This window comes from Gallus gallus, chromosome 2, assembly GCF_016699485.2.
Source record: "Gallus gallus isolate bGalGal1 chromosome 2, bGalGal1.mat.broiler.GRCg7b, whole genome shotgun sequence".
Classification (NCBI taxonomy): domain Eukaryota; kingdom Metazoa; phylum Chordata; class Aves; order Galliformes; family Phasianidae; genus Gallus; species Gallus gallus.
Window position 1 is genome coordinate 44350719 of NC_052533.1, and position 12643 is coordinate 44363361.

The following is a 12643-nucleotide window of genomic DNA, read 5'->3' on the forward strand; positions in this document are numbered from 1 at the left end:
GTTGGGTCTTCCTCAGTAGTTCACAGCTAAACACCTTCATCGAGGCAAAAGGCTGTCAAATGATAGCTTCAAATTTGTCATGAAAGTAGCTTGCTCCTACATTTTCGCCTTAAACACTGTACTTAAGATGACAATCAGCTTTCAAAGAGTAAAATTCCTCAAACTGTAATGCAGGATCCAGTAGGCCACAGCTGATTGAACCACTGGATCTTGTACAATAGCTTTGAAGCAAGCAATGAGCATCTCTGCATAGATACTCAAAGATTTATGGAACCAAAGAACAAATCTACAAGCATTAACAGCCTAGGCTACAGGTGGACAACAGAAGTAAAAATGAACATAAGTGGTATTAAGTCACACATGGTCACTTGAATAGCCTACTAACAGGCAATGAGTGCTGCTTCAGACCTTCACGAACTGAGAATTAGCCGATAGACGTGTCTGTTTGATGTTCTTCTAAGGTTACACTATCAAGGGGGCTTCTGTTCTGCATGTAAGTGAGTTATGTGTTTGACCTATGCACTAGGTTGGTAGAAACTCATTTCTTTGCAATCTTGTATTAAGCTTATCACTCTTAAGTGGTGTGCACAAAACAAAAATCAAGGCCAGCTTTTGCTGCAGGTTCCCACTGATTACTACTTAGCAGACAATCGCTATCCCAACAGGAACAGTAAATTTAAAAAATTGCCAACTTGGAACTTGGTGAAGAATTTCTAAAAATAATCAGTGAAGAAACAAACAGAAAAACCAACCAACCGATGACTAACAAATAACAGCAACACTTTTTGATCCTCTAGAGCAAAGTTTTCAAAACCAAAGTCAAAGATCAAACGTGAAAGAAAGAAAACAGCTGCAACAGGAGTGGTATCAACTACTGGCAGCATCCTGTCTGCTTAAACTATTTGTACCCCAAATTCTGTCCCTGACTCAAACCTCTCAGGTTGCCTGCTACCATATTCGTAGCTATTACTTAAGCTCTTCACAGCCTAAGAAGCAAGCACAACTACAAGATCTGCAAGTCTGCGGGCCACAGTGGTGGGGCAGGTGTTTCCTTGTGACCAAACACTCCTCAGGGCCCTCTGAGTGGTGACCAGAAACTACCATCTGTTCTCAAGCCTTCAGGGTCACCAGTCACATTGCGGACAGGAAGACACCTTTATTTGCATCTGCAGAGGACATTTCCCACATTCTGCATCTTAAACTCTGTCTTCTTGCTCAAAGTTCTTGAGCCCATCTATTGCTATTCTACCTAGAATCACAGAATTTCTCAGGTTGGAAAAGACCTTAAAGATCATCGAGTCCAAACGCAACCTAACCATACTACCCTAACAACCCTCCACTAAATCATGTCCCTGAGCACCACATCCAAACAGATCTTAAACACATTCAGGGATGGTGACTCAACCATCTCCCTGGGGAGCCTATTCCAGTGCTTGAACCTCTGCCTGTCCTCATTCCTACCATTAACACTTCTTTACTATTGCTGCAACAAGCTATTTCCTCTCTGCCTGCTTTTCTGTCCTCTTCCATAGCAGTGGCAGCATCCCTAGGTCTATTTTTTAACAGTTCCTCTCTTTCTTTTCCCTCCAGAATAATTCTTTAAAATCATTCAGAAGCTCAAAATGAACACCTGTCTGATGAGGGAACAGCAGAGGGATGGGTGAAGATGTTTCACTGTTCTATTTCCTTACAGTTAGGCTGAGTTCCCAAATTACTTTGAGCTAGGGAAACCTATTTGCAAACATCTAAAAAGTCGTAGTAGCACAAAGACCTCTCCTCTTCAAGTAGAGGTAATGAGCTGCTGATCAAGTACTGAATTGTCCCAGAATATCTTGAGGGAAAATTAGAGGGTAACCTGCTCTCCAAATTACATGAGCCTCAGTAAAGTATGCCATGCATCTACTGAAAATACTCTGGAGTCTGTTCCCTGATCCTTACTGCAGAAGGGTCACTGGAGTTGGCTCATAGCAGTGGATTTGATGCTCGGAATAAACAACTAACTGCTGAACCCCAACTGCACAGTAAAGCTTTCACATAGTACCTGTTACAGCACCGTCACTGCAAATTGATACAGCCAGGAAGGCTACTATTATAGAATCATAAAGTATCCGGAGTAGGAAGGGACCCCCAAGGATCATTTAGTCCAACTCCTTGATTATCAAAGCAAAGTTACATTATTGCCAATATTTCCTCTCTGACAAGTCACTCAAATACATCCAGGTTTCCCTAGACAAGGGGCACTGAACCTTGTCACAGTAGGGGTGGACAGCTTTGGCAGGAACAGTACAAACACTCTGTGATTTGTGGCTTGTCCTGTGTTGCACTTTAACCAAGCAGAGGAGCGAACAGCAGCTGAAGTTAAACAGTGAGTTTGGAGAGGAAAAACAACTTTCTTACCAGAAAGCAATTCTAGAGGCTTTCAGTACAGATGGCAATATATGTACAGACAATGACTGGAACCTCTCACCTGGCAGTTTAGAAATGCCATCTTGCTTTCTAGAACTGCTGGGTACAGAATAAAACACACCTCCTCAATGAAGCAGGAAGTGTTGGAGGTAGAGGGTAAAGGAACAGGGTTTTGAGTGTGATGGTCAGGTCAAAGCTGTGACACTTGAGACAGTTTAGTCATTTGCCTTGACCAGGCATCTGTAAGACAGGTTTCTGACCCAGATGCTTTGCAGCTTTCATTTCTTGGAGACAGGAAAGAGAAAATCCATAATTCCCATGAAACTCGACTGCCCTATCTGAAAGGCCAAAACCATGATAAAGAGCGGAGGCAAAATCTGATTGCAAGGCTCCTGAATTTCTGCAACCCACTACAGCAGCAGAAGTAGTGGGTGTACAGATAACAGTATAAAATTAGTCACTACCAAATGTAACCAATTCAGTGAAACCTCCCATGGCAATCCTGACCTAAAAGGTCTGAAGATACACACAGATTGCTGAAAATGATATAAATTTGTGAGAAATTCAAAAGTTGTGTCACTTTTACAAAGAACTGATTCCTGCCCACCACTTGTGGGGGCTGACTTGAAAAACATCTGCAAAGCCTTATCACCAAATTTTCCAACACTTCAGCTGCAGTGCATAACAGATCAGATAAACTGCCGATTGGAACAGCGGCTGCCAAATTAAGCATGTAATGTATAAACTGAACTGTTATGAATTGCAGCATTTACTACAGGAATCACAGTAACCTTCCACCTCCAAACAATTTGACTGTGAGCAGCAGACTGAATAGAGACAAGTTCATACCTGTTTGTCTCTTTAATCCCCTAAACCATATTCTACACTCAGTGCAGGAAACAAGTTATCAACCGTACTTCACAAAACTGTCACTGACCATACAGAATGGTGCTATGGAAAAGTCCCAGCTACTCATGGGCGTCACGTTGTCTGTTATCAAATATGACATAATGAGGTTGAGTTCTGTATGCTCTTCTGTCAGCAAGAAGTTAATTTAATTGCTTTCATTAGTCACAGATTTTCAGTTCTTGCAAGAAACTATACTGACAAGACCTTCCAATTCATTAAAAGAAGTTCATTCATCAAAAATGTTTCATTTTTGAAATTTACAAGAACTCAAAGTATTAACCTAAAAAAATACATAGATACCACCTGTTTCTTCACCATCAGAGGCATCACCAACCACAGAAACATATTTCTTATGCTAGCATTTCTCCTGCTACATTACTTATACAGCAGTTCTCAGACAACTAAGATTCTATTGTGCTAAGAATGTATTACTTCTAGTTTAGTAAACCTCACGCACAAATAGCATGTAGTAAAAATCATTTTTTATATCTAGATAACATACATTTATCATTTTCCAGCAACAGCATGGTTTCTAATTCCCAAGCTCTGACCTACCCCTCCTGACAATTTGCTTTTGAGGTTTTCCTTCCTATTTTGTATGATATCAAGAGACTGCCATGACACTTTCAAACACATTTAAAAAAAAAAAAGAAAGCCAACAGGCAGCATTACAGAAAGATACACTTAGCATATTACAGATGTCAATTTACCTTCTGCAAGCGAACCCTCCCATAGGCGAATTTGGATGTTGTCGGAGGGATAAGACCTTCTGGTAACTGGTTATACTAGGAAGAGAAGGAGGGAAAAAAGTACATGAAGCTTAAATACAAAACATGTCTTAACTGAATTCCTGCTTTTCATTTTACAACTGATGGAAGTAGAACTTTAGCTGCTAGTGGATTACTCTGGCACCCAGTTTCAGAGGGAGGCTTTAAAAAAAAAATCTGATTGGATCAGTTGCATTAAATATAGCTTTTTTTCTTTTCTTTTTTTTTTTTTTGCAAGTACTGAACTCGAGGTAACAATATAAAAAAAATAAAAAAAAGCAAAACCCCCCAAAATAAAGAGACAGCAAACTAAGAAGCTGTCAAAGAATCACAGCATCCTTGGAGCCCTCCTGTGGCTACAGCGTGCATTACCATCTCTGTCAGCCCCGGAGTCATCCACAACTCAGTGGAGCTGGAGTGAACCTTTCTCCAAGTCTGTAGGGCAGTATTTCCATCTGTTCCTCCCACTCTTCTTCATCAGTACCTCCATATGGGAATTATTACCCTTTTAGGTTTTTCTTTTCACTGTTATTATACCCCATATGCATGTGTACACATACCTGCTAGTCCATTACCTCCTGGGCAGGTTTCTTTTAGAAATACTTGTGAAAACCTCACAGCCAGTGGAAAATAACTTTGTTAGCTGCTACTAGGCTGCTGGGCACCCTCTAATCCCTAGTGGCTCACAGAGGAAAAGGATGCTGCAGAAAAACTTAGATAAGGAGAGTCTTAATAGCTTAATGTTGCACTCCTCACAAGCCACATAAGGCATAGCCAGTTTATCACAATTCCACCATTCTACTTGCTATGGGTGCTCAGGGGACACAGTGAACTGCTACAGCCCCCACCCCAAGCAGGGCACGCCCTTTGTGCTGCCAGAGTCCTGGCACTGATTCACACACAGGTGAGCCTCAGCTCCTGGAGTTTACCATCTCTCACCCCACCTGCACTCATCCATCCGATGTGCACCAGGCCCGGGCCCTGCTCTCCTCCTCTAGTCTCTGGTTCTGGTATCCTCATCAGCCTTCCAAGCTGCAGTGCTTCACAGCAATCTAGGCAGCATCCATGGTCCACCCTCCTCTGGCCAGTATTCCTACCTTCCCTCCCCAGACACGCGTTGTCAGGAATTTACTGCACTGTTTTCAGCATACTAACCCAGCAGGAAGCTAGTGTAGAAAGAAACATGGAATTGATTTAAAAAAAAAAAAAAAGTCCAAGGAGACCTGAAGCTTGCAAACCTACAGCCACAGAAACCATAGCTTCCCCAGCAGCTCCATAAACTCATTAGCAACCCACACTGCCTTTCCTCTGCTCCTGGTCTACGTAGCTGCCTATCCACCAAAGGGATCCACCTGTCATGGAAGTACTTGCCCCACAACGCTAGCAATATTCACTTACTTACAGCATCCCTAGAGAGAGCTCTATCATTTTCCTGGACACCTTTGAAAAGAGGTAAACCTAGACAACGACTCTGCCACACACTGTAGCCCCCCTCCTTTCTGAGCCTACAGCCTTCTTACCTTCTTCCCATACCACCTCCCTCTCTTTCTTCCCATTATTTGTTCCTGCTTTATGTCCACTCTTCCTACCTATTCTTTCATTTATTCAAAGGGCATTCTCCTTTGGGATTTTGATTTTACCTTGGTAGGTTTTGCACAAAACATTATTTGTTGGCCTTAACATGTTATATATGCAGCATAAAACTAATGCTCAAAAGCTTTCCTCCACACCAAGACAACCTATTGTTTGTTTAGTTGGTCTGATTGCTTTTCAAATAAACAGCAGTATAATTCCTAGTATCTCTATGTCTAACTCAACTAAAAACTAATTAAAACTAATTGATATTACAGGTAACTGTTTTATGTCTTCCTCTTTGTATTTAAAAATAATCAAAACAGTCTTAAAAACAAACAAAAAAATGACAACAACATCACACCAAAACAAAACAAAAACTACTTTTGCCCAAAAGAAGAAATCAAAAGTAGAAAATTTTAGCCCCAATGGTAAAAATACTGCCAGGTATTGAAAGAATTTTTTTGACTGAAACTCTTCGCATTTATTACATTTCTTAACTGAAACCAACTGTTCATGACTAACGATTAAAATGAGTTAGCCTTGTAGCACAGATAATGTTTTGAATGCAGTTGTTAGTTATCGTCAACTTCATTTTCTTTCATCAACATCAGCTCAACCTGCACTGAGAAGACATATTATTACAGGGTGAGAAAATGTAGCAGAGACAGGAAGCCTTCACCAAGATCCTATGGATATGGAAGAGAGAAACAAACCACACCAAAAAAGCTGTACAATGACCTAACACAACTTACACTGAAGATCTTATCAAGGCTACCTCACCGCACTAGAACACTACTTACATTTCTGATAGAGATCTTGCCTTGAAGAAAATAACTCAAAAACAGGAAGCTTGGGAATTTTTCTCTTGAGAAAAAGCTGTATCCAGCCTGGAGGATACCCTCAAAAGACTATCAAAATTATCGCATCAATGTAAAGCTTAGGAATAATGGAGAAATGGAAGAAAACACTCTACACCAGGTCTCCTAAAGGTGGGGAGATAAAGCATGCTTTACCCTAAACATATTATAACTTCAGGAGACCTACTCTCACCAAAAGAGTGTCTCCTCATGCATAGGAATGCTTTGACATGCAATAGGGAGAGAAGAGAGTATAAACTTCAGGATTCCCAGGGACTTTGTCTTTAAGCCTTCTATGAATGGCCTTCAATGCAAGTCTATTCAAAATCCAGATACAGGTTCCATATTTCACTTCACGCTTTAGTTTGTAGAGATACCATTCACTTCAAAACATTTTTATAGCAAGTACAAAGTTGGTCGCACCCAGGATCTACAGTTTGTGGCATCTCTAAAGCAAGATGTGTTCTCTTGGATAATCATGCTCCTACTTACAAGACCCAAAAGAACAACATGAAGTACAGGAGACAGACAGACAAAGCACAAAGCTGCAGCGCTATCAGGCTGACATCAAGTGACCACCTTGAGCCAACTGAGGGCCTGATCAATGCAGCAAAGGAAAACTCCTATTCATTTGTCCTCCATCTCTACTCCCAAACAAATGCTTCTTGGGTCCTTCTGCTCACCTTCTGCCAGCACTCCTCTGATGCACTGAGCCAATTCAGCTTACTGACCTCAAATTAAAAGAAAACAAACCCAGCAAAAAAGCAGAGATGTATCACCTCAGTGTCACATCTGCAACTATATCTCCTTTGAAAGTAAGGAGGGAATCTTTGGAACAGTAGGAAAAACCAGAGAGGTGCAAGTCCTTTTTCACAAGGGGTTAGGTTGGCCTAGTGACCTTGTTCTAATTCACTGCTTTTTTCTGCAGAAAACAGTAATCAACACAAGAGATAGACAGTTTGCAGACCTGGGATATTTCAAAGAACCATTCTAAACATGTACTAGGGATACTCACCATACCAATGACTTCCCTCAAGGCAAAATATTTTTCCGTCAGATCCCCTGCTTCGCTTAATGGAGCATCATAATCATAACTAGTGGGTTGTGACATATAAGGCATATTAGCACCTAAAAGAAGTCAGGTAGAAATAATCAATAAAAATGGTGAGAGTTGTGTTTTTCTCTCCAAGCACAGCCAGTCTGTGTACTTTTAGATACGATGTAGACTTTGGTGTTTGGGCATCAGCACTGAGAATACATTCCCCATGGAGAACAACATACTTCTGAGCTCGCACTGCTGTGATAATGTCTTCAGAAATACTCCAAAGAGAAGCAAATTTATTCATGTTTCAATTGCTTCACAGCACTGAGTAAAGGAAAAGTACTCTTTGCAAAGGTAAATACCATGTGTTTAGCAGAAAATGCTGGCAATAGCCAGAGAACTGCTAATGCAATCATCTTTTGCCATATGAAGGCAGGCACAGCTTAAACTTTTACAGAACGTGTTACTGGAAGTGGGTTCATATGAACCTAATGAGGTTCAACAAGGCCAAATGCAAGGTGTTGCACTTGGGCCAGGGCAATCCCAAGTATTTATACAAACCAGGGGAAGATTTCCTTGAGAGCAGCTCTGCAGAGAAGGAGTTGGGGGTCCTGGTAGATGAGAAGCTGGACATATGCCAGCAGTGTGCGCTTGCAGTCCAGAAGGCCAACTGTGTTCTGGGCTGCATTAAAAAAGGGGTGGCCAGCAGGGAGAGGGAGGTGATTGTCCCCCTCTACTCAGCTCTTGTGAGGTCCCATCTGGAATACTGGGTCTAGACGTAGGGCCCCCAGCTCATGATGGACGTGGAGCTCTTAGAGTGGGTCCAGAGGAGGGCCACTAAGATGATCAGAGGGCTGGAGCACCTCTCCTATGAGGAAAGGTTGAGGGAACTGGGCTTGTTTAGCTCGAAGAGAAGGCACTGGAAGACCTTATTGTGGTCTTCCAGTACTTGAAGGGAGCATATAAACAGGAGGGGGAACGGCTGTTTACGTAAGTTCATTGTGATAGGACAAGGGGAAATAAATGGTTTTAAACTGAGACTGGGGAGATTTAGGTTAAATATTAGGAGGAAGTTTTTCACTTGGGGTGGTGATGCACTGTAACAGGTTGCCCAAGGAGGTTGTTGATACCCCATCCCTGAAGGCATTCAAGGTAAGGCTGGATGTAGCTCTGGGCAGCCTGGTCTAGTGGCTGGCGACCCTGAACATAGCAGGGGGGTTGAAACTAGATGATCTTTGAGGCCCTTTTCAACCCAGGCCATTTTATGACTCTATTTAACACATAAGCAACTCCACTCTATCATAAGATCAATTTAAATAATTTCTTACCATTCCAATAGGCAAAGTTAGTTCCACCTATAAACATGTACCTAAAACACATCAAAACAAAAAAAGCCATCACATTAATCAGGTTTTGATGAAATGGAAAACAAACAAAAAAAATCACTGCAATTACCCTTTCCTGAATGCACACTTACAGGTTTACGTTAGCGCCACGTGCCAAGATTTCATTAAGTGTTTTAGCTATAGTTTCTGAGGGTACAACAATGTGACGGTGTCCCCAGTGATCCAGCCATCCAGTATAAAACTCAGAATTAACCTGAAAGAGGAAGGGAAGAACATGAAGAGGGTGCAAAAACAGAATGCAACATGACTTGGGTTACTAGCTGTAAGAGAGAAGGTAAAAAGGTGCCTTGAATTATTTGAACTATTTTTAAACTTTTATAAATACAGCAGAGTATACATTTAAATCAGTCCCTTTTAGTAGATGACTCATCAAAGAGACTAAACTATCGTTTTAATAATTTTATTCACAAATGATTTTACAGCACAGAAACAGTCCCCCCTTAAAGGGCCTTCTCTCTTTGTCAAAATGGCTTCCAATAATCTCACATCCCATTATAGGTTGTGTAGAAGCTCTAGAGTAGCTGAAAACAGGAAGCAACATTTAACCTGCCCTTTTAATTTTGCTTTTAACTTCCACCCACCCACATACATGACTAACACATCTAATCATACTGTTTCCGCTGCTTTGTAAACATTTGTCTTTATAAGGAAAAATACTGAAAATCAGTATTTCCTGGGACCAAAAGAATATCTGCAGAACACTTACTGTGGATTTGACAAACACATACAGAAGCTCCTCCGTTCAGCTTTTCTGACTGACTTAGAAATGACATACTTGTAAACATTCCTAAGAAACTGTCCACTGTTGTCAACTCCTCTACTGTTAACCACTAAGATTAGGAATGATGTAAGAATACAAATTAAAAGACATACCAAAGGGCCTGTAGGTTCACTGCTCCTTTGAGCTAAGAATGCTGCTGTGACATTTCCACCTGTAAACAGACAGAAGATTGACTTTTTCAGTTCTTGTTTTACTGGAATAAGTGTCGTACCTCCCTTCCAACATCTAGTAAAAACATAAACAAGAAACTTACTTTGGAAAATGTAGGAATCAAAATGCTTCATTTAGTGCTTAAGTTGCAGGACTTATTTAAAATGCACACATGCATTCATGCATGTATGCATGCATACACATCTCTTTTTTTGAGGTGCATCCTCTGAAAACCCAGCTCTTCTCAGGAACGACATCCTGGCACCAAAAACCCTGAGATGTGTCAGAATTACTACTCAGTCATTGGAACACATTGGCCTGGGGTTGTGGTACCAAGAGGATGGAAGAACAGTCTTCCTGTCAGGCAGTTTGTAAAGAGGAGTTTCACTTCTGAGCAATCCTAGTGGCTCAAGACACAGGAAACAAAAATAACTACTCTCATGAGTAGCTCATTGTCACGTGAATGATACACATAAAGGAGTTCTTAATTTCAATCTATTTACAAAAGATGAATTTCTGCTAGGAGTATATGTTTGACTGTAAAGAGAATAATACATATAAAGAAGCCACCAAAAAAAAAAAAAAACAAATTGGAATGATCCATCTTTGAATGTGTTTCTTGTGCCTTAAGCCTATTTTGCCAAATCTGTGCGGTATATGAATGTTCACAACATAAACTTTCCTCTTCCATCAAATGGACACCTTCCAAACACACTATGGTGGCTTGATCATTCTTCAGGCCTATGTCACGGCAAATTGTGGCAATGTGCACATTTTAATTAATTATTTTTTATAACAAACAGCTGTCTCCAACCTGGGGCAAAGTCTACTGTCGCATAAAGACCCTGAAGAGCTCCACATTTCAAATGAAACTGGCTTGCACCATCAGTTGTGAACAGCACCACCTCATCCCCAAGATGCTGGCGAAAGATCTTCAGAAGGGAACGCAGATAGTCATAGTCACAAGCAAAGTAGCTTCCATACTCATTCTCCACCTGCACAGTAAAAGCAAGTCAGCAGAGCAGTAGCCAATTCCAGTTTGCACCTAACACCAAAAACTGGAAGTTCAAAGCCAACTCTTTTTCCTTTGACAGTAATGCTGAAAATGCCATTTAAAATTCCAGATATGAAGAATAACAGAAGGGAACACTTATAGGCACTCCTCCCTCTCACCTGTATCTCATGCTGCAGCAGTCACTGAGGAGTGAGGAGATTAAAATAAGCAGCTCAAGCTTTTGCTACTAATACTAAGACCACTGACCAAGCACTCCTATATATCTAGTAGTTCAAGAGAAAATACATAGCAGGAATGTACAGCACTGTACCCTGAAACATTTACAGCTCAAATCAGGCGCTAAGAACAAAAAAGTCTAAATTCTGAAGCTCTCCTGGATAAAAGTTTGAGGCTTATTTCATACTGCTCTTGGTCCTTTCTGCAGCAAACCCTCCCATCAGAAGAGTTCAGGTAACCATAATGTATTTTGGCTTTATGTGAGAATTGGCATAAACCTCAGATCTAAAAAAGTCCATTAGTTTGCCCTATTGTTTTCCATAGTTTTGGGGAACAACTTTGATGGACCACTCTGAATTCTGCAGACAGTACCTTCAGTTCCTTATAATAAGAGACTCCAATGAATCTTCTAGCTACCTTAAACTGTTAAGAAACTTTTTTGTACATTACTAGCCAACACTTATGTAGCATCCACATGAGCAATATAAGTATCCACACTGCCTGCATTCGTTTTTCAGAAAGTTACCTGCACCATGATGATTGGACCTCCATTGTGATAGAGGTGAGGCTTCATCTTTGGCAAAAGGACCCCCATCCATTTCTCCACTGCTGTCAGGTAATCTGTAATACATAAAGTATAAATGGTTCACAACTTCTCCGCTTCTTCCCCATCTTTTTTGTTTCTTTGTTTTACTGTACGTGCAGTTTTTACCATGTAAAACATAGATACAAATATAAATTTCTAAATACATAAAGTATATCAGAACAGCATCTAATGAACTGATGTCCTTACACTCATTCAAAAATGTCAGCTTCCACCACAGTTTTCTAAATAATAAAACATTAAATACTGATGAACTTTGAAAATCACCAGAGACTTCAATGTGTCTCACACAAGTTGTGCTAATGCATTTCAACAGGTCTTTCTATCTGTACTAGTTTTTTTTTTTTCTAAATAGATAGTTTCTCTCACAACAAGCAGAACTGAAGTCAGGTACGATATGGATGTACATCTTTGTCCCCAGATTCCCTCTCCAATATCCTGTCTCACCTCATGTCTACATATCCTGTCCATGACATTAAGAGCGCTGTATTTAGCTCTGGAATTTCATGCACACTGATCAGCTAGGAGGAATTCCCACAGTTAGTGACCAATTGACTGTTGTATAATAAAAAAAAAAAAATACATCAAAGCTGAGAGGTACTTGTCATTTCTTTAATGATGACAATAATTTTTCTCTTGGTACCAGTTTGATGAAACTTGTCAATAGCTTTGAAACGTACAACAGTTTTTAAATTTAATTGCAACTGATGGTTGTTTAAGCAGTTCTTAACAAAAGGTCCCTGGAGCAAAGAGAGAGATAGGGTGACTCCACCCTGACTTTTTTTTTTTTTTTCCTTTATTATTTCAGTCATTTTCTTAGAAAATCAACTGCTGGAAATAAAACAAAAAAACAAAACAAAACAAAAAAACCCACAAATTCTAGGACTCAGCCTGTAATTCCTGAAATGACAGAAG

General features: G+C 40.4%; 1 protein-coding gene across 1 annotated transcript in view; it reads right to left on the reverse strand.

The window, feature by feature from the left end:
• Positions 1–12643, reverse strand: part of GLB1 (galactosidase beta 1) — a 45753-nt gene that overhangs the window by 12524 nt on the left and 20586 nt on the right. The window contains exons 5-11 of the mRNA NM_001278147.2: positions 11651–11745; positions 10708–10888; positions 9836–9894; positions 9034–9155; positions 8885–8925; positions 7530–7642; positions 4026–4100 (exon numbers count right to left, since the gene is read on the reverse strand). Coding sequence (NP_001265076.2) covers positions 4026–4100; positions 7530–7642; positions 8885–8925; positions 9034–9155; positions 9836–9894; positions 10708–10888; positions 11651–11745 — 686 coding nt within the window. The remainder of the gene's footprint in view (positions 1–4025; positions 4101–7529; positions 7643–8884; positions 8926–9033; positions 9156–9835; positions 9895–10707; positions 10889–11650; positions 11746–12643) is intronic.